This window comes from Botrytis deweyae (genome assembly GCF_014898535.1).
Source record: "Botrytis deweyae strain B1 chromosome Unknown BDEW_041, whole genome shotgun sequence".
Taxonomy (NCBI): domain Eukaryota; kingdom Fungi; phylum Ascomycota; class Leotiomycetes; order Helotiales; family Sclerotiniaceae; genus Botrytis; species Botrytis deweyae.
Genome location: NW_024066248.1, coordinates 201869 through 222773, shown reverse-complemented (window position 1 = coordinate 222773; position 20905 = coordinate 201869). Strand labels below are relative to the sequence as shown.

At 43.8% G+C, this 20905-nt stretch overlaps 6 protein-coding genes across 6 annotated transcripts; 5 read left to right on the top strand and 1 right to left on the bottom strand.

The window, feature by feature from the left end:
• Positions 1-2453: 2453 nt before the first annotated feature.
• On the top strand, positions 2454-4924 carry EAE98_010881 (uncharacterized protein; the record flags this gene model as incomplete). Its single annotated transcript, XM_038958503.1, has 3 exons — positions 2454-2461; positions 2611-3238; positions 3287-4924. 3 exons carry the CDS (start codon positions 2454-2456, stop codon positions 4922-4924), a joined length of 2274 nt encoding a protein of 757 aa, XP_038805163.1.
• Positions 4925-5780: 856 nt separating this feature from the next.
• EAE98_010880 (uncharacterized protein) lies at positions 5781-7493 on the top strand (the record flags this gene model as incomplete). The annotated part of the gene is made up of 4 exons (XM_038958502.1): positions 5781-5868; positions 5918-5971; positions 6026-7129; positions 7183-7493. The coding sequence occupies 4 exons, from the start codon at positions 5781-5783 to the stop codon at positions 7491-7493; spliced, it is 1557 nt and encodes a 518-aa protein (XP_038805162.1).
• Positions 7494-12590: 5097 nt separating this feature from the next.
• On the top strand, positions 12591-15045 carry EAE98_010879 (uncharacterized protein; the record flags this gene model as incomplete). The annotated part of the gene is made up of 3 exons (XM_038958501.1): positions 12591-13734; positions 13786-14186; positions 14245-15045. 3 exons carry the CDS (start codon positions 12591-12593, stop codon positions 15043-15045), a joined length of 2346 nt encoding a protein of 781 aa, XP_038805161.1.
• A 606-nt stretch (positions 15046-15651) lies between these two features.
• On the top strand, positions 15652-16909 carry EAE98_010878 (uncharacterized protein; the record flags this gene model as incomplete). Its single annotated transcript, XM_038958500.1, has 3 exons — positions 15652-15815; positions 15888-16638; positions 16691-16909. The coding sequence occupies 3 exons, from the start codon at positions 15652-15654 to the stop codon at positions 16907-16909; spliced, it is 1134 nt and encodes a 377-aa protein (XP_038805160.1).
• A 752-nt stretch (positions 16910-17661) lies between these two features.
• On the bottom strand, positions 17662-18352 carry EAE98_010877 (uncharacterized protein; the record flags this gene model as incomplete). The annotated part of the gene is made up of 3 exons (XM_038958499.1): positions 17662-17672; positions 17722-18043; positions 18188-18352. 3 exons carry the CDS (start codon positions 18350-18352, stop codon positions 17662-17664), a joined length of 498 nt encoding a protein of 165 aa, XP_038805159.1.
• A 1141-nt stretch (positions 18353-19493) lies between these two features.
• On the top strand, positions 19494-20765 carry EAE98_010876 (uncharacterized protein; the record flags this gene model as incomplete). Its single annotated transcript, XM_038958498.1, has 5 exons — positions 19494-19535; positions 19590-19618; positions 19672-20094; positions 20160-20244; positions 20502-20765. The coding sequence occupies 5 exons, from the start codon at positions 19494-19496 to the stop codon at positions 20763-20765; spliced, it is 843 nt and encodes a 280-aa protein (XP_038805158.1).
• Between the last annotated feature and the right edge of the window lie 140 nt (positions 20766-20905).

Sequence of the window (20905 nt, the reverse complement as noted above, 5' to 3'; positions counted from 1 at the left end):
TGGATGCAGCCTCATTTGAATACATTACAATCCCTCCTAGCATATTTTTTCTTTTTATACTGCATGCCATTAAGCCGATCTTCGATGAGCTCCCTATACCTGTCTCACAATGTTGAGTCTAGATCGGTGCTGTTTACATGATGTTTCTTGTGTGGGTGTTGAGAGAATGAAAATTATGCAATCACTTTTCTTGTTCTTTGGACGTCAAATGGATGTGAAATGAGTGAGAATAGCAATGCCGAAAGCATACCGGCAGTAGATATCAACTAACGGTAATATAATTCCTTGGATTTGGGCATGATCTATAAAAACTGTACTCCACACATCGGTGGTGGATGATCTACATCTGGCACCTGTCGTGACAATGCACCAGAAAAGATCGGTACTGGCCGAGGAGGCGAGAGATCCAGCCGCGTCCAACTTAACCTTCTTGGTGCACGAATTTGCGGGGGGTACAGCATAGCCACGGTAAGAAACTGAAGGGCGGCGCGTATTTGAATATGAATACTATCACATAATAAATACGGGAAGAGTTACCTACTCGAGATATTGAATGGTTTTAGCAAAAATAGTGGTCACGAGGATCAAGGCCCAAGATCACGTCCTCGAGAATCTCGACTTGCCCATCTCAGACTTGACTCTTGAATGGAAGGATAGCTATCAGAAAGCAAGATGGTGCTATGACTTACGGAGTCGACTGAGGAAACGCCGGCAAAAGAAGAAATGCGAGACCAAACTATTCGGGACTTGTGAGTTCAGACCTTCCTCATGAAGCTAATCCCTGAGATGATGGGAGATAGCGGATACAAGGGACCTCGTGCCTTCCGAGCCTTCCTTCTTCATCTGATAAGTGATGAATGAGTGAGGAGTGGTGGGTGAGGAGTGATGAGCTGACACGAGTAAGCAAAGCATACCTACCTAGTATCGAATGGAAATGTGATTCATGAAAGTTAAGAAAAGTCTTGGGAGGATCAAGGATGATGATTTATTGATTGATTGATTGATTGATTGATTGATTGATTGATTGATTTATTGATTGTAATTGTTGAGATACTGATACTGCAAGGTGGGAAGTGATGAGTGATATTAATATTGATACCTATCTGGTATTGATGTCACTGAATTAATTATTTTTATTCTACGATATTGATTCCGTACGTACGGTACGTGAGTGCCAGTAGATAGATAGGCTCAGATAGGATAGTGGTATCTCTACTCCGTACCAACTTTCCCCCTCTTCAATAACCCCTAATAATAAGAAGTGCGGAGTACGATGTACGAGGTACGATGTAGACCAACCACTTACTTGCATGCATGAAGTAAGTCTGGATAAGTCCAATATGCATACAATTCGTTAGAGAACCCTGGATTAGAATGATGGATGGATTGATGGATGATAGATTGATTGATAGACAGATTGATAGATAGATTTGATACCAAGACACAAAGACAGACCCTTTTAAATCGAATGTGAGGAAATGAATGCTTCTCTTTGTCACCCCCTAATCCTAATAATACTACGAGTAGGTATAGGTAATAATGAATGATAGTTATTACAACCTCTACATCTATATATGCCTACTAGGTATACTTCGTATATATGTACTATACTCGCATAATCGTATCATCATATAATCGTACACTTTGAATATTACACGACATTATTATGTTTTAAAAGATGCTACAAATTGTCTCTTTTTACTAGGGAGTAATTCATTCTCTGTTCCTCTCTTCCTCATTTCTCTCATTTTCCTCTTGTCCCTTTTCCCTTTTCCTTGCTTTTCCTTTTGATTTTTTTGACTTTTCCCTATTCTTGTATCCCCCATCCGAGTGGGATTTTGATTGGGTAGTATCATCCAGCGTTTAGACGTATGACGCCGCGTCGTTTTCCCGTTTTCCTTTCCTGGCAAATCTAAAGAGATTTATTATTATCTGGAGTATCGGAAATTCATAACCCGATCAATAATACTGTACGAGCACTTGCTATACTTTCTCTCATCTTTTGATTTTCTCTCAACTCTCTCTCAACACACACACACACACACTCCCTCTCTCTCTCTCCTCCTCCCTCTCTCCTAACCCTTCAAAGGAGTAAATAATAATTTATTCAAACTAAGTACTTACTTTTTTCCTTTTCTTTTTTCTCTCTCTTATTCTTCTTCTTCGACTCTTCCTTCTTCTTTCTATCCTCTCCTTACATACATTTCTTCCAATTTTTTATTCCTCTTGTACTTTATCAAACTTCAATCCCTTTCTTGCTGTGTCTTTCCCACCTTTCATCGGTTCAATACGTAAAAGCATCAGTAAAGATTCCGAGATCTCAAAGTACCTTCCTGGTTTAGGTCGTTAGGCACATTTACTGCCGCTAATCGACTACGTAATAATCGTCAACTCGTATTTCTTTGGTGGCTTTCTAATCGGGAACGAGGCTCTAAGCCTCTTCAAAGAATCAAATGTCCGAGTAAGTTTGTTATGTTATATTATAGTATACTCGACTTGACTTTATCATGATGATTTGATCAATCTCATTCATTCATGTGGTCAAAAGGAAAAAAATAATTAAATCATGTTCAACAACAACAATAACTAACAATGCAACCAATCATACAGCTTCATCCACATTGCTGGATGGACTCAATATAATCATCGTCGGTCCTTACAACATATACGCTCTCTCTCGGGTTCTTCTACAAAGACGATAACGAAATCAATATCGACTACTACCCTGCCTACGATGGCTACAGTATCAAACGCCCCTGGAATACCCACGCCGAGGGCTTTCGCTCCCTATATGGATCAAGAGGAGAATTTGAGTACTCTTCCGGACCCTCGGAGTAGAGTCTCGTCACCTACAATCGACGGCCCCGTCTCAAACCAAGAACAGTATCAAGAGCTGAGCAATGCACATTTGAGCGAGGAGGTTACAACACTGAGCAAAAAGCTTATAAACGCCATAAATCAACAGACGACTCTCGACGATAGTTTAAGCGCCACTCGACATGAACTGGAGGCTTCGAGAGAACGAAATAAGCAGCTTGAACGGGAAAATCGAGAGCACAAAGCGCTAGTATCGAATGGAGTACTGATACGGAGCTCAATAGCCGAAGCTGAGAAGGCCAAACTCAATGCGACCTTGACGGAAGAGAGGAATAAAAGAAGGGAAGTTGAGAAAGAAAAGAAGAGTATCGAGCTAGAATTGGAGAACCTCACCACGGCTTTATTTGAGGAGGCGAACAAGGTTGGTCTGAGTATAGTCTTTCAATGCAATAAAAGCTGACATTGACAGATGGTTATCACGGCTCGAGAGCAAGCACAGAAGGAATATGATATCGTGAACAAGAAGAACGATCAACTAAAAGCACAACTTCAGGAGGCAGAGAATTTACTAAAGTCGCAACAAGAACAGTTGGCAGAATTGAAGCAAGTTATGGAACACATGACCGAGGAACAGGATGACCAAACAAACCAAACAAATAATACCGCGCCGTCAACTCCAGCTTTACATCAAACCGATCGCAAAGACGACAATATGCACAACTCGGACTCGATACAATCTTCGTCAATCCCGGAACCTGTCTCGCCTTCATATCCTACGAGCTTCTTGCACCTGATTCAACCAGTCCTTCGAACTGACCTTGGAGCTTACGATGATTTTATCTCTCTACTGCGTATGTCAAGGAACGTTGTTGGGAGTCGCGTTTCCAGTGGATCTTATGGAGGAATCGGTTTAGGGTTAGGACTAGGAGCATACACTGGTTCAACACATGCGCCAAACAACGGGTCAACATCTTCTATCTCAACTTTGGGCACATTTGGATCTTCCCCCGCAACGCCGACTACACCAGCCTCCAATGTGAGCTCGAGCTCAAGAGATGGGCCCAACTCTTTGACCCCATTAAAAGAAACGAAATTCTATAAACGAGCTCTCGCCGAGGACATCGAGCCCACGCTTCGTCTCGATAATGCCCCGGGACTTTCTTGGCTCGCTCGAAGGACAGTCCTAAATGCAGTATGTGAAGGGTCGCTTGTTGTTGAACCAATGCCTTCGTCTATAAAACCATATGCATTCCCCTGCTCTCTTTGTGGCGAAGCCCGAAAAGGCCCAGAACATATTAGAAGCCATAGGTTCCGAACGAGCGAGAGCGATAATGCGCAAAGGTACCCCCTATGCCTATATTGTCTAGGACGCGTCCGGTCGACTTGCGGGTTTATGAGTTTTTTACGTGTCCTTAAAGAAGGTCACTGGAGAGGTGAAGATGAGGAGTCTGATAAGGCCGCCTGGGAAGAGAGTGTTAGGTTAAGAGAACGGATGTTCTGGTGTCGTGTTGGCGGCGGGGTCATTCCATGCGTACAGTCTTGGAATCAAGAATCATCTAGGAGTCCTCGCTTAAGTGATGATGAAAGAAGACGCAAGATCAGCGGAGAATCGGACAGGTCTATCGAAATCATACCCAGGGACATTACACCTACTAGTGAACTCTCACCCGTCAACGTAACCGGTTTTGGGAGAAGGTCAGGTGATGGAGAAATCCTCCCTAGTCCCCTTCGGGAGGAAGTAGAGAGGACTGATGTTCCAATCGTCGATTCTGAGTTGGAGAATCGGGACGCAGAGGAAGAAACAGCACTGGCGACGGTACCCAAACAACAATCGGAATTGGAACTTGCAGATAATTCTAGCGTTGTAATTCCCGACACTGAAGTGGAAGACGAAGATCAAGAAACGGAACAGATCAGCAATGCAGAAGATTTTCACGATGCAAATGAAGTGGAACACATTGAACCAGAACAAAAAGAGGACACGGAAGAAGTTCACAATGTCACAGAGGAAACGCCACGATCCGAGTCCTCAGTACAAAATGAGGAGACTATTGAAAGCAGTGACGACACTGAAAAGCTTTCAATTGCCATACCTGGAGCTTTTTAATAGCCCTATTCTAGCTGGCATTCAGTATCATGTTATGATTAATAATTGTTGGGTTTGATTTTTTCTAGGAGTTTTCAAAAGGAGGGATGGTTCTAATGGCTCATTGCCGGTTGAAATGCAACGGCGTTATTTTGCATGGGTTAATCGGCGGTACATACTATACCTTGCTTATTGTACATAATAATGGATTACGAGGGGGACAATAGCAATAGCTGGGTTGTTGGCATATATGATGCCACAATTGCTATGGGTGCTATGGAATAAGATAAGATTAATGCTATGAAATAATAGAAGACATGTGATATGCTTCTTGTGTCTATATATATATATATTGGGCTAATTCTGTTTTAATTGTGATTATCGGTGATCGACTGTGGATTGAAGTGAGTAAGTAGCATGGAACTCTCAGAGACAGTGGATGATATAGTAGACTGTAGATGAGTGGGCAAGGAGAAAGCCCCTGGGTGAAGAGGTCGAAGAAATGGCTTCTCATTTAGTTGTCATTTCACAGAACAAAAATTCGAGAATCTATATCTTCGAGATCCTCCAGAGTATGCACGCATTCTAACCCACTTTGTAGGAATCAGGAAGTACTTTTCATAATCCCAAGTCTTCCATCTCATCTGAGGGGGTCAGCCAATCGTGGGGTAAGAATATGTGGCACCAGGATAAACCGCGGATATCGGTCAAACTAAGTTCCGCCTCAAGCTTTTGCCCAGGGCTGTTGCAGGGCTAGATTTCTTGTGTAAGGCTGTTGCTGGTCGCATTTCTTGTAAATGCAGAAGTCAACCACCAATTGAAATAACAACACCAGAAAGAAAGGCCAGTTCAACTACAACTAGTTACAGTACTCAACATGGCCCCTTCAGTTGCAGATGCCGTTGCAGCTCTTGATGAAATAAAACCACCCCAAGGCGTTGTATTACCACCAAAAGAAATCAAAGGTACGCGATCAAATCAACATCGAGGGAGTATTATCTAACATCACATTAGCTATTCTCGAGAAGACAGCAGGCTATGTTGCGCGAAATGGAATCAATTTCGAAGGTGAGGCATTCTTGAGCTCAATACATTATACCAGCATCAAGCTAATAATCTTAGATCGTATCAGAGAAAAAGAAAGAACCAATCCCAAATTCTCCTTCCTTAGCACTAATGATGCATACAATGCATACTACTTATGGCGACTCAGCGAGATCAAAGAAGGCAGGGGAACCGCAGTTGCGGCAGGTAGAGCTGGAGAGGCGCCGGCGGAAGCAGAGAAACCTAAAGGGCCGCCTGAACCACCAGAGTTCCATTTCTCGGCGCGCATGCCCAATATCAGTGCACAGGATCTCGAGGTAGTCCGGTTGACCGCATTATTCGTTGCGAAGAATGGTAGACAGTTTATGACGACACTATCTCAGAGGGAAACGGGGAATTACCAGTTCGACTTCTTGAGACCCAATCACAGTTTACACAACTTCTTCCAGCGATTGATTGATCAATATACTATGTTGTTGCGAGCGAGTGGTATGGATGGAGAAGGTGGGAAGATGCAGCAGGAGAGAATCAAAGAGTTGCAGGCCAATGTAGACGATAAATTTCACGTCTTGGGTAGAGCCAAGCAAAGGGCAGAGTGGTTCAAATTCCAAGACGAACAAAAGCAGAAGAAGGAGGAGGCGGTTGAGAAGGAGAAGCTTACATATGCACAAATCGATTGGCACGACTTTGTTGTGGTAGAGACTGTTATCTTCACAGAGGCTGATGATCAGACTAACTTACCTCCACCAACGTCACTGAACGAACTTCAATTTGCCTCTCTGGACCAAAAGGCACAAATGTCGATTAACTCGACACATATGCGCATTGAAGAAGCTATGCCTGGAGACGATGGAATATTCGATGGGTCATATGCCCAACCACAATATAACATGGCACCACCACCAGTGCCGCAACCATCATATCAGCCACAATACCAAGACCCACGCCAAAATAACAACGAAGATGAGGACGAAGAAGAACAGAGGATACGAGAGCGAACTGAGGCTAGAGCTCGTGCTCAACAGGCACAGGCTGAAGCTAAGGGCGGAGCTGCACCTATGAGAATCAAGGAGAACTACGTTCCCAGAGCTGCCGCAAGAGCCGCCAACAAGCAACAAATGGCCCTTTGCCCCAATTGTAATCAACAAATTCCTTATGATGAGCTCGATGCTCATATGAGAAGTAAGTTAACAGTCTAAATCTTTGATGAACTTAACCAACTAACACTTCTACAGTTGAATTGCTTGATCCTAGGTGGAAGGAACAGAAAGCGAAGGCAGAGAGCCGCTATGCAACAACTAATCTTTCCACGCAAGATGTGGCTAATAATCTCAAACGCTTAGCGAGTCAAAGAAGTGATATTTTTGATGGGGCTACAGGGCAACATATAACAGAAGAAGAAGCCGCTCGAAGAAAGAAGGCGGCGAATGGTTATGATGGTACTCCGGTGGATAAGGCAGACAGAGCACGATATGAAATGATGCAGAATGTAAATGTGGAGGAGCAAATTCGGGCGATTCACCAGAAATTTGGAGATAAAAAATAGGTTAACGGTTTGAACTGGGCACGAGGAGGAACTCCACGCAAGTATGAAGGCGATTGACTCGTGGAGATAGATCTTCTTCTCAAATTGTATGCATATATCTTAACGGAAGGATTTCAAAACATAGGAGCATGGTGTTCTGGCTTGAGGATGGGGTATGTTTTATGTAAATTATGAATTAATAATTATTCAACTACTGAATGGTCAGCAGTTGCATGTCATTTCTACTTGGGTATTGTCATTACCTAGTGCTTCCCACTTTGCAACCACATCTGTGGGAGCCGTCTTCACAGTGGTATTTCCACCAAGTCAAGTAAAGCAAAGCACATGAATGGCTGAGTAAATTTTTCCTTTTTGCTTTACTTATGATATCATGCGAATCGTACCTCCTCCTCACGTGTGACATGATGCTAATTGATCCTATCTCCAGCTTTTCCTTCCGGGCGTTGTGGTAGGTGAGAGTTAAAGTTAGACTGAGGATTCGTATGATGATTGTGAAAGGTGGTTGGTTGGTTCTCGCGTGCATATATATATATATATGTGTGGGGAGTTAGTATCTGTTTCTTTGTAGGGAGATTTGAGTTGATATTTTGTGTTGTGATGTTTTGTGATGTGATGTTTTGTGTTGTGTTGTGATATACGTAGGTAGGTAGAGTTTTACTTGGATCTTGGATAGGTAGGTGGGTAGGTTATCTTTGAATATTTGGAATGGGTTTGGAGGGGTGAGATGGGGGTTTGGGGAGTGGAGAGTGGGGAGTGGAGAGTGGGGAGATGGAGAGAATGGGATCTCTGTTGTGTTTTTGATTGGACTGGATTGGATTGGATTGGATTGGATTGGATTGGATTGGATTAGCCTAGTTTGGGTTGGAGACGGGATATACATCCGCTTTTTATCTACGCGCGGTAGGTATATTGGAGAAATTGAAGAAATTCAAATCTGGCGTGTGTGCGTGTGTTTGTTTGCTGGCTTGAGGGGTGATGGATGGGTTGTGCTGTGCTGTTCTGTCGATGTTTGGATGTGGATTTGTATTTGGATTTCGGTGAGGGTGGATGGATGTGGGTTTGGGCTGTTGTGGGTGTGGTAGCAGGTATTTATGTTTGTGTTTGTGTGGGTGTGGGTGTGTAAGTTGGCTACTGGGTAGTTATCTAACAGGAGCGGATGGTTGGCGAGGGTTGGGGGAGGGGATTCTAGAAACGGAGTGGTGTTTATGTGGTGAGTGGATTTGAGGAGCGGATGATGGATCAGATCGAGAGTTGGGAGTTGGGAGTTGGGAGTTGGGAGTTGGGAGTTGGGAGGGGGCTTGGGGATGGGTTGGATAGTGGGAGAGGGGGTAGGTTGGAGGGCTATGTGTGGAGAGGGGACTTGATATACATTTGTGTGTGGGGGTGTGCTGTATGCTTGAGGTGCTGAGGAGAGGGTGAAGGGATGCTGGGGGGTCGAGGCAGGTAGTAGGCGGGCTGAGCAATAATGGTCCGCGATTGTGTTGAGCTTCATTTGTGATACTGGGCGTTGTGGTCAATGGCACTGTTAACGAAACGAGGTGGAGATCTGGGAATAGCTTCAATATCGTAGATACAGTAGAAAAACATGCTAATTTTGATGGTGCTGATTTATGGATGTTACAGAAGAAGTTGTTACGTCAAGAATAGTCGAGTGTGACTTTTGTGATGATTTGATGAATGATATGGATTTTTTATGGTGCACTGGAAGGTTGGGAAATGTGAATAAAATCCACTGTTAAGATTTTGAAGGATGAAGCTCCCCGTTCATTTTATGTAACATCTTGCCGGTAGAGAATGACAATGTGGTTTAGGTTGGTGATCCGACGGTCTGATGAAATGGTGTTCAGTTGTGAGATTCAAAGTCGTTCTAGTCCGAGTAGATGCTATGCGGAGATCGGGTGAAATGGTGTGAATGTATGAATTCAAATCCCCTGAGAGCTGTAGGTGGTAGTTACAGTGTACGTATCCATGGGATGATCAGAAAGTTATTGAAAAGAGGAGGACTTGATGGGAAAAGGGGGTGGTAGAATTGAGCTAGGTTTGGAGCGAATCGAACTATGAAAGTAAAGCTTCCGACGTAGAATATCTCGAAGTGGACGACTATAATACCAATTGTGCCGTCGGCTACTTTCATTTATAAGAATTTATCTTTAGAGCAAAGGGTATATGTGCATCGCCATCGGTAAGATATCTCAGCATCAGGATTTCAGGTCTTCGTCTTTGTCTTCACTACCGAATGTCGTATGTGAGCTGCTCAGAATACTATCATACTGTAATGTACAATTGTTACAACACACTTCAACACTAGTAGGTTGGCTACATGACTGTTGCCCAAAAGATTTTAGTCGTGGAGGTTATATCATATAATTAGGTCCAGTGATATCTATACCGTATATGAACTCGGTCTGCTGGATATACAGTTACCTACCGAGTGACTACATGGCTACGTGTCGAATTTCCTTACATGTCCCTTATGAGCTTGGTTTATGATGCTACCACTTGTTCTGTTGCATTGGGGAAATCTCTTTAATCCTAACCGTGTTGATATATGGTCAAATATATATGCGTCTGCTAATTCTCGGAGGGCTGTGAAATGAGGCTTTCAGTGCAAAAGATGGATTGGAATAATGGAAAACTGCCTCCGGTTTTGTGCACAGAGGAATATAAAAGTGTGAAAATAGTCCTAACAATTCTACTAGCAAGCTGCGAGAAGACAGGCGTAAATGTTCGAGACAGATGAAACTTCTCGCAAGTGATCTCTGGTCGACGTACACTGACAGCAGGAGCCTCGGACAATTTAGTATTCTGGCGGGAAATTGAAAACGGATGTAGAGAGGCTATGATTAAGCGCACGAAGCATAATAATTGAGGCCATTTCTCTCAGAGATCAGAGCTTTATAATAAGGGCATTGGTGGTGGAGGTTGAAGGATATTCTACTTTCTCGATGGTGGAGTATCCGAAAATGGGAATTGGCAAGTGAGTGTTAGAAATCGATTTAACAGATCGAGCCATATTGAATATTCTACTTGGGAATAGTTAAAGTCTCTCAAAGTCGTATTCCAGCTCTGACTACGGAAATACTACTCAACATCTGTAGAGAAGGTAGAGCTTCATTTTGGTCCTGATCTTTCCCCAACAAACGAGAAGAACATTCGATAAATCAAGACCAACCCGTCCAGATGCATCGGTCCAGAAGGAAGGACAGGAGTAGCTTTACTTAAAAAGCACATATCAATACAATTAAGATGCCATACTGACCCAGCCTACTACGACCCAAAAACGTTTCTTTCTCATTGCTTCACCGAGTGGCACTCTGGAGGACATTGATACGCGCTCCGATAGGACCGTCTAATCAGCAGACGTAAACCTTTTGCTCTACATTAACTCCTCCTCGTACAGTCATGCCATAGTAGTTTCCAGTGCCCTTCGGGTTAGGCAGGAAGTTTAGTCCTAGAGTAGGCGTTTGTATTCCGATTCAGACACTTCAAGTCTTTCAATGACTCAGATTGCAGTTCAGATTTGAAAGGTAAAGAGAACATCTAACTGCATGGACACTCTTTCAAAGATCTGAATAGAGTATTGAAGATGGATGAGTGGCCCCGTGACTTCCGAACACCCTTGCTGTCGACTTGCAGCTGGATTATCGAAAGCCCTGAAATGTTCATATTGACATCTAGCAAAACAACATGCCAAGCAATCTCAATAACACAGATTCAAAACTCCAAGCAAACGTTTGAAATCTCCATGGCTTAACCTCATGGAAGATTGGACAAAGTATCCTGAGACGATTTAGGATATAGTAAGAGGTGCAAGAATAAGTTTGCAATCCCGAGGTCGGGCCACTTTCCGGAGTGTTAGAAGTGCTACCAAGATCTCCTGAATGATTTACAACGGCAAAAACTCATTATACCCACGCAATGGCATTTCCGGAAGACGACAATCCTTCATACTGCCCGTGGAATCATACGGGTGGCCAAGTTGAGCAGGTAGTGGTAATGCAATGTATCCATGGTTGTATGGGTAGTACTTTGCACAGTAATTTTGTGATACAAATCTTCTTTTGGACCGATGTAATAAAAGAAAGATCATATTACATATATATAAAGCCTCAAAAAGTATCAATGGAATGGTCAACTTTAAAATTCTCGAAATTAGTCGGTGTTCCTGAAATTGTTAAGTGTTGACTACCTTCACAAACCACAATCAGGAAGCCCTCGCTAATCCGACCAGAGACTCAACCTAGACACTTAGTAGTCCTCGGACATTTACTTAGTAAAACTACGATGGCAAATGGAACGTGAAGAATAGATTCTCGTATTGCTAGATCTAATTGATGTAGATGAAGATTCATTAAGATGTTGTGAAAGGCTAGTGATTTAGCATCAAAGTGGCTGTCCCTGACTCTGACTTCAATGGAATCCAATGAAACAGCAGACATTAACAATGCGACGCTACACGGGAAAATGGTTTAATATGTGTTGAAGTGTATGCCAATGTAATATCACACGGACTTGTCTACCATATCATTCACAGCAAAGAAACCATTCAGCTAAAAAGGTCTTGACCGGAGCATTGAAAGCAGTTGAAAGGAAAGGAAGACTTCTAGACGGTTAGAATATAAGTTAGGTAATGGTGATAAAGTCGGTACTCTAGTATAATAGTATCTTCCCTTGCATTAGGTGATTAGTTTATGTTATATTGTTTTTGGAATGTTGCCCCTTGTACCTATACAATTGGCACTTCCGAGTGGTCTTCATTTAGGCCCAGCCACAAAATACCTCTTGTCCCCTCTCTTCTCTCTCTCTCCTTCTTCCACTTCTTCAATACAACCTTTTGACCACCACCACAACACCACAAATCGTACTCTTACTTCGTTATATTCAACAACGTCGCGATTGTACCCTCATAATTCTTTGATGTCTCCAGTATTCAGTCAATAATTTTATCACCAAGAACCTTGCATTTCTTACTCATCAGTTTTCGCTGTTGAGCAGAGAGAGCAAGCCACAGCCTGGTGGATCCTACTCGTCAACTTTCGCGTCTTCTCCATAACATACATTAATGTTACAACAATAACGCGACACAATTTGATCAATATGTTTTCCAATTTACTGGATAGAATGGGCGCATCGTCTCGCTCTTCTAGTAAGCACGAAATAACGCGTGCCCCTTCATCGGAATCAATCGATACTTCAATCACTGTCGACGACACCTCAAACTTAAATTCCTCTACATCTACACCTCCAACAAGCATTGGAGACAATGTTAGTGTCACTTCTGCCACCGGCAAGCCCGAGCCCATTGTCGACGAGGCATCAATTGCACCCGAACACACAGACAGACGAAGTCAGCGAGCACGCGCAAAGGTCGGAACTTACAATGCTAAGATTCTTGCCGGCACAGCCGTACACACCCCCAAGAAATTTTTAAAGGACAAAAGCGCTCCAGATAATGAAGCACGGCGAAAAACTATATCAGGCGGCGAATTGGCTGATGCATTGGGTCCGGTAAGTGCGTCTGCAGGCACTGTAGGAAAGAATGCACAAAAATTGGTCAGTGAGGGAATTGATGCTCTGGACTTGTCTTGGTCAGTCAAGAAATTGCCTAAGTCAGCCAGCAAAATCAATCACAAAAGCCCTAAAAGTACTGCTGCTAAGAAGGAGGATCTTTCTCGAAGAAAGTCTTTACGATCAACACCTGGCGAGAAGGCGGATGGGCCCACGAAGAAGATTAGCTTACTAGGAAAGAGGGATCGAAAGGAAATGGAAGGAGGTCTTCAGAAGGCAAAGCGGGAGCTCAGAAACCTCGCAGACACGAAGGAGTTTGCAAAAATCGAAACAGAGCCCGTCGTGTTGGAAGTCTGGAGTAACGGAAAGCTGGTGAAAAAGGAGTCGGCAAGGAAGAAGAAGAAGGCAGAGGAGGCCCAATCTCAAGTCTCCGAGCCGGAGCCTACCAAGACCCCAGCAAAGAAAGTAGCGCAAGGTAGAAAAGAGAAAGCTTGGTTGACGAAGGGACTCTACGCGGGACAGGATCCGGCCAATCTTGACTGGTTCAAATCTTCTGGAAATACAAAGTCGGCTTTTAAGTGGACTGGGAAGCCAAACAAAGCCCTGCCCTTACCCTTGTGGAATGGCCAAAGATTACTACACGTTGGAAGAGATTTTAAACTGCCTTTTGACATTTGTGCTCCACTCCCACCAGGACAGCCTAAACCTACCGAGTGGTACAAGACTTCTCATAGTAAGCTTATGAATTCAATCGCTCTTATATATTTGCTAATTTTTCTAACAGATCGATTCATTGGAGAAGCTGGTTCAATGTGGAAGAAGTCAAGCTTGTTTGATAGTTTCTTCTCCAAGTGTATCTGTAAACCCGATGCAGGGTGTGACGAAGATTGTCAGAATAGAATCATGCTTTACGAGTGCGATGATACCAATTGTGGCGCAGGACGAGACAGTTGCACCAACCGTGCATTCGCTGAACTCTTTAACCGTCGCAAAGGCAACTCGTTCCGAAAAGGTGGCAACAAGTATGAGATTGGCGTTGAAGTTATCAAAACAGCTGATCGTGGCTACGGAGTTCGAAGTAATCGCTGCTTCAACGCAAACCAAATTATCGTTGAGTATACAGGGGAGATCATCACTGAAGACGAATGTGACAGACGTATGAATGAGGACTATAAAGATAATGATGTAATTACTTCCTTCAACTTTTCAGTACAAACTCAGTTGGCTAACTATCATTCAATAGTGTTATTACCTAATGTCATTTGATCAGAACATGATCATTGATGCGACCAGGGGTAGCATTGCTAGATTTGTTAACCATTCCTGCAGACCAAACTGCAGAATGGTGAAGTGGATTGTGGAGGGCAAGCCGCGAATGGCTCTGTTCGCTGGCGATAATCCCATTATGACTGGTGATGAGCTCACCTATGACTACAATTTCGATCCATTTTCGGCCAAAAATGTTCAAGCGTGTCGCTGTGGCAGTGACAATTGTCGCGGTGTATTGGGACCTCGACCAAAGGACCAAAAAGTCATCAAGGCCACCACCATTAAAGACGTTGTTAAAGCTGGTCTTAAGGCCGGCAAGCGAAAGCTTCAACAGATGATTGGTGATGACGAAGACGACGAAGACGTACAGGTTCAAAAGAAGCGAAAGACGAAGACGGCCACAGGAGTCAAATCATCCATATCTAAAGCTACCACAAATGTTGCAAAAACAGTCAAGAAAACAGTCTCTTCACAACTTTCGAACGCTCGCCATGTAGTTGGCTCTAGCAAGAAAACAATCAACGTTAGCCAAGCCACAGCCGGCTCACTCAAAACATATGGAAAGAAGCAGATGAAGCTCTCTTCAAGCAGCACAAATTTAACTATCGTTTCGCCAGAGAAAAGTCTCAAGGGCAAAGAAACGAGGAGAGAAAGTATGACGAAAAGTATAGCACCAAGTAGGCGTTCTACTAGACGATCCAGCGAGTTTGATGATGCCAATGAGAGTACGATTCGAGTTGTCACTAACTTTGAAGAGGAAGAAGAAGAAGATTAAATGAGGGACCTGTAACCACGATAAACACAAATTTTGGCTGCATTGTTAGGGGGTGTTGCTGCGCACGGGGGGAAGGGGGGTTGCTAGGTTCGGATTGGGCACATGGACTTTTATCTTATTTGGGCTGCTGGCATGGCTAAATCTTCAACGACTGGCGTATGGCATCTTTTTGTATGAATATCTTCTAATAGTTCCTCAACATCAACTTTCGGGATTTTTTTGCTTCAATTTTGATTCACCTATCTCTGAACCGTGAATGAAAAAACGTCTAATCGAGTGAGGATGCACAATTAGCAATTAGATTGCATGCAGCCGAGCCGAAGCCAGCCCGCCTATCTAATCGAGATTTTAATGCCGATTTTCTATCCACCGCCTTTAGAGAAATATTTCCAAAGACATCATAGAATTATCAACTCTACCATAGGGACTTCAAATCATTTATTCTAATTAAACAAACTTTGGTCAATTTCTTTTAATTTGCTACCATCGTATTTTCTGTTTAACATGATACCATTTACATAATATAACCAGCCCCCAAAAATTATAAACCCCGCCACAGGCCAGAGAGAAGAGAGAACTGGGAAAGTTCTCTCCACAGATACATTCATGAACACCACAGAGGATCGCAGCAAACGCGCACTGCACGAGCTGCATTTGACACAATCTAGAGAAAATGGAGATCTAGGACCTTCACAATCAGGATACGTATCAAAAGTAGCAGCAAAACCTGTCCCAGTTGCTAAGTCATGGGCGCATTTCGTTGCTGGAGGGTAAGATTTGCCCCTCCATCATTTTAACAATCGATGCTTCAAGATCCAACACTAACATATTTCTGACTATAGTGTTGGGGGAATGACAGCCGCAGCTCTCACAGCACCTCTCGATGTTCTAAAAACACGCTTGCAATCCGATTTCTACCAAGCACAACTGGCGCAGAGTCGTCTGGCCAAGGGGATTTCTCCACATGCACATCTCTCGCCACTACGTAGCGGACTTTTACATTTCCGTGAAACTTTTCAGATCCTCGGGTCAGTACATAGACTTGAAGGATATCGTGCACTCTTCAAAGGATTGGGGCCAAATCTTGTAGGCGTGGTTCCTGCGAGGTCAATCAACTTTTTCGTCGTGGGCAATGGGAAGCGAATATTGGCGGGGTATAATGGTGGGGTGGAATCAGCTTGGGTAGTTTGTCTTGCGGCTGCCGCTGCTGGAATTACGACGAGTACGGTCACAAATCCTATCTGGTTAATCAAAACTCGATTGCAACTGGATAAGAATGTGGCCGAGAGAGCAGGGGATGTCGGGAAGAGACAGTACAAGAACAGTTGGGATTGTATCAAGCAGGTTGTAAAGGGAGAGGGAATACGGGGCCTGTATAAGGGAATGAGTGCGAGTTATTTGGGTGTTACGGAAAGTACGTTGCAGTGGGTTTTGTATGAACAGATGAAGAAAAGCTTGGAGAAGAGAGAGGAGAGGATAACCTTGAGTGGGAAACCCAGGAATTTCTTGGATCACTCAATACAATGGACTGGAAGTCTAGGAGCAGCAGGGTTTGCAAAACTTGTGGCAGCACTTGCGACTTATCCTCATGAGGTGAGCTCGAGTTTACACTTCCTGCTCAACGATATGCTAACAATGTATGTAGGTTCTACGAACACGCCTAAGACAAGCACCTTTGGATCATGGACGCCCCAAATATACAGGACTCGTTCAATGCTTTAACCTCGTCTGGAAAGAGGAGGGAATGGCTGCTTTATATGGAGGCTTAACGCCGCATCTATTACGAACAGTGCCGAGTGCTGCCATCATGTTTGGCATGTATGAGGGAATATTGAAGCTACTGGAAAAGCCAGCTTCACCTTGAGAAAGGTACGGATGAACTGGGTAGATGTACAACACATGAATAGGATTTTACGATGGCGTTTGTATCAAAAAAGTGGCACATGACGACTATCAGGACTTATGGTATCTCACTCTAGGCAGGGTCGGTTACATGCAATGTACATTACGAAATCTATGGCGCTTTGTGGAAACGGATGTGGGTTGATAGATCATTGGCATGTTGTATCTATATATATACATTGGCCATAGTAGGGTGGACATTCCGCTCCAAAGACTCAAATAGACGAGAGCAATCTTGCAGAGGCAATAAACACAGGTCTATGATGTCAGACATTTTCTATTGTGCTTGATTCTGATATAGCTGATATAACAGAACTTGCAGTTAAATGTGCAAGCAACCATTTCCCCAGAGTGGTCAAATGCAGCCACCCACCAGCTAAACGCCCTTGGTATATGTGAGAGAATCGAAATAAAACTACGGCTAACCCCCCCCCCCCTCGCTCACCCCATTTTGAGTATGAAATTAACATGCTCCCATATTTATAAGCTATCTTATCATATTTCAGGTTTCCTGCATTGTAGCTTAGGACATTGTTTGTACCATTGATATCGTCTTTCCCATGGTATACGGACGTTGTTTCTTGAGTTTTCGTGGAACATTTTGAGTCTTCACTTCCAAATTCTCCCAACGACTTCACCAAGCATTTCGATCCCAGTTTGGATCTGCCACTCAAAGATTAACATAGCTCCTTCATTGTCAAGTGATCCCATTCCCTAATCCGAAGCTTCGGAGATAGAGTAGCAAATTGTGTCACGAAAACGAGAGCCACTCACCCTGTACAAATCCCGCCAAAACCTTACTACCCGTCTGCAAGAGCGGATGTCCGACGACAATCTGCAAGAATCGCTCCAAGCCCTCTCTGCGATGCTCAATCACATCGTCGCTAAATCTGTTGGTGAAGACCTTGCCGGGTAGAGGGGGGATGGTCACGCGCGCACTTTCGCGCTCCAAGAGGTCGCGGAAGTATTCGAAATCGCTGTAGCGGCGGCGGACGGTCGAATTGCGCAGCTTGAAGGCGGGAATGTTGGTGCTGCAGTTGATTTCGTAGTCGGTGTACATGCTGCGGCCGATGCCGTGGGTTTGGGGATCGCGAACCTAGAGGGGAGGGGTGAGTTGGTGGTTTATTTGTTTGTGAGGGGGCAGGTGGGAAGTTGGAGGAGGAGAGAGGGGTGGGGGTTGGGATGCTGGTGTGGTGTGGTGTGGTCTTGTATAGCATAGAATGGGAATGGGATAGCATACTTCTATTTCGAGAAAGTTTTCGGGAGGTCCGTAGATTTCTTCGAAGCTTTGTTGACGGGAATCGGGCATCGCCTGCATGGCAGATGGTATGCTAGATCTTCCTGGAGACGTAGGACTTTTCGGAGAGGTGTGGCCTGCGACGGGTGATTGAGTTGATTGCGCCATTTTTGAAAGGGTATCGAGATACGATACGGTGATGTGAAGGGTTTGACTATTTGATTATGCAAAGAAATGGATGGAGAATATGATGATTTTTTTTTGGTCTCTTCCTTGATGTGACGTGATGTTATTTTTGTGGACGAATTTGACTTGTTGACTCTTGATTATTACCTAGGTTGTTATGTTATGTAGGTGGGCTGGTAGGTAAGGAAGGTTATGTATACACTTCTCGCACATGCGTGCATCTGAAGTATTTGGGTACACGGGCGGAAGTTTACAATCGGAATCGGAATAGGAATGATAATGGTAATGGTAATGGTGATGGTGATGGTGATGGTGATGGTGATGGTAATGATAATGGCAATAGTACAAAGTAATACCACCAGTTGATTATTGGAAGGGACCTGGTGGACCCATTAGAATTGAGAAAGGCGTCTTCTTTTCGTGGTTAGGGTTTTGGTGGTGGTGGTCGTGATGGTGGTGGTGGGGCAAATTATTGGCTTTGGAGCTTTGGAACTTTGGAACTTTGGAACTTTGGGATTCTTGGATTTCCCCTCTTTTATTACTATGAGAGATGAAGGAGGCAGGAAGGAGAGATGAGGAGGGGGGAGGGGAGAGGGGAGAGGGGAGAGGGGAGAGGGGAAGGGAGGGGAAGGGAAGGGAAGGGAGAGGCAGAGGGAGGATAATCAATCAATCAATCAATCAATCAATCAATCAATCATACCTTGGTATGTATGATATGATTTATACCAATCGAATGCAAACAACTCTGCTAACCCCTCCTTATCAACATATCAACAAAAACAATCAAGTAATCTTCTGGTAACACAAAAGCAGTTGATGTACCTAGTAATCATTTTGTTTGTTTTGTTCTCTTTGGTTCTCGATTTCGATTTCGATTTCAATATCCATTTCCATTTGGATTTCCTTTTTCTTGCACGATAGAATATATCGATTTATTTGTCTATCTAGCATTCCCTCATCACTCAACCCTTTAACTCGAACATCAATCTTATCCCGTTGCTTTTCTAGCCTTTCCAGCTTTGCCATTACAGTTCATTGTGCGAGCGCACTCTCGATCAGCTTTTGTGATTCTCCCGGCTGAATTTCTGTGTTTGCTTCTCCTCGATAGTCAACAATATCCGCCATGGACGTTGTTAAGAAGTTGATACCATGGGCAAGGCCACTTGTGAGCACCATCACGACTAATCTGAATGTTCAAGACAGAACTGATCCGATATAGCTTCTGGTGATTCTGACTGCTGTAGCTGGGTAGAAAGCTCCAAAAATACAATTGTCGATGGTCTTAGACTGATACTCGCTAGCTATGCATACTCACAAATTCGCGCCCTTTCCCTTCCTGTCTCCCAAGCTCTCGCACTATTTACGGTCGTCCTACCCCTCGTCACTGGAATATCTACACAAGGTGCCGTTGGATTGATCCAGCGGGCGAATAAGAAGGAACAAAACCAGCTCACGCTACCACTAATTGCTGTTATTGGTTTCCAGTTGGTCTACGAAACTATTGTTGCTACTCTCGCCCTGACATATATGATACCACCAAAATCATTACACTGTGGGCTGGAAGATGCATGGCATAGTCTATTCAGTGCAAAGGACGATAGAAAGATAAGTGCAATTCAAGATGCGTTGAATTGTTGTGGTCTTCATTCTATGGCTGACATGGCCTCGCCGATCAAGAATCAAAAGGGTCCCGGGAGTTGCGAGGCTTTGACGGACCGCTCGCAGTGAGTTTATCACTCCACTATCTTGTAATGACATATTCAAGATATCAATCTAACTACTCCCACAGAAGCTGTTTTGGCCCCTGGAGACAAGCGGAGCAGATAAATGCTGGCCTACTTCTACTTGTTGCCATCGTTATTTTCACCATCAAGGTACGTTTCCTTTCTACGGTATCAAAATATCCACCCCTTGGGTGTATGCTAGATACGATAGTCTCATCTTTCAGTCGTGCTTTTATGTTACGAGGGGCGAAGAAGTTCTACATGTTTCACCAATGTTCTGAAAACTTTCAGCATGCATAAAAAGTTATTTATGCACAGGTTATATTGTAACATTTCGCTGAAAACGAAAGGCATTTCATATTGCGGCTAATAAAAGATATTATGCATTTTCTGACTTCAAAATACAGGTGGTTTCTATCATTAATCTGCTTACCACCTCCTTCTGGAGACGCTCGTACTGGTCTCGACCCATTCACAGCATAACGAGTGGTGATACCGAAGCGCCAGAAGAAGACAATAGGGCAGAGACAAGACGGCTAATCGAGGAAGGCGATGATGATGAAGAATCTTACCGAGATGAACCCACTCAAAGACGCCTCTCGGGACTGAATGGTTCGGGCCATGGCCAAGGACCAAGAGTCGAGCCTTCTCGCTTGTCACAAAATTATTAGGCAATCTCGATATTTCAAGCATACAATAAGCTTAAGAATGAGATGCATGAGGCTCAACAAGAATCCTAGTATCCTGGTCGATAATCTGGGGCATTTATCTCCACTTGGGGCAGTTTCTGATTTGTGTAAGATGATTGGGG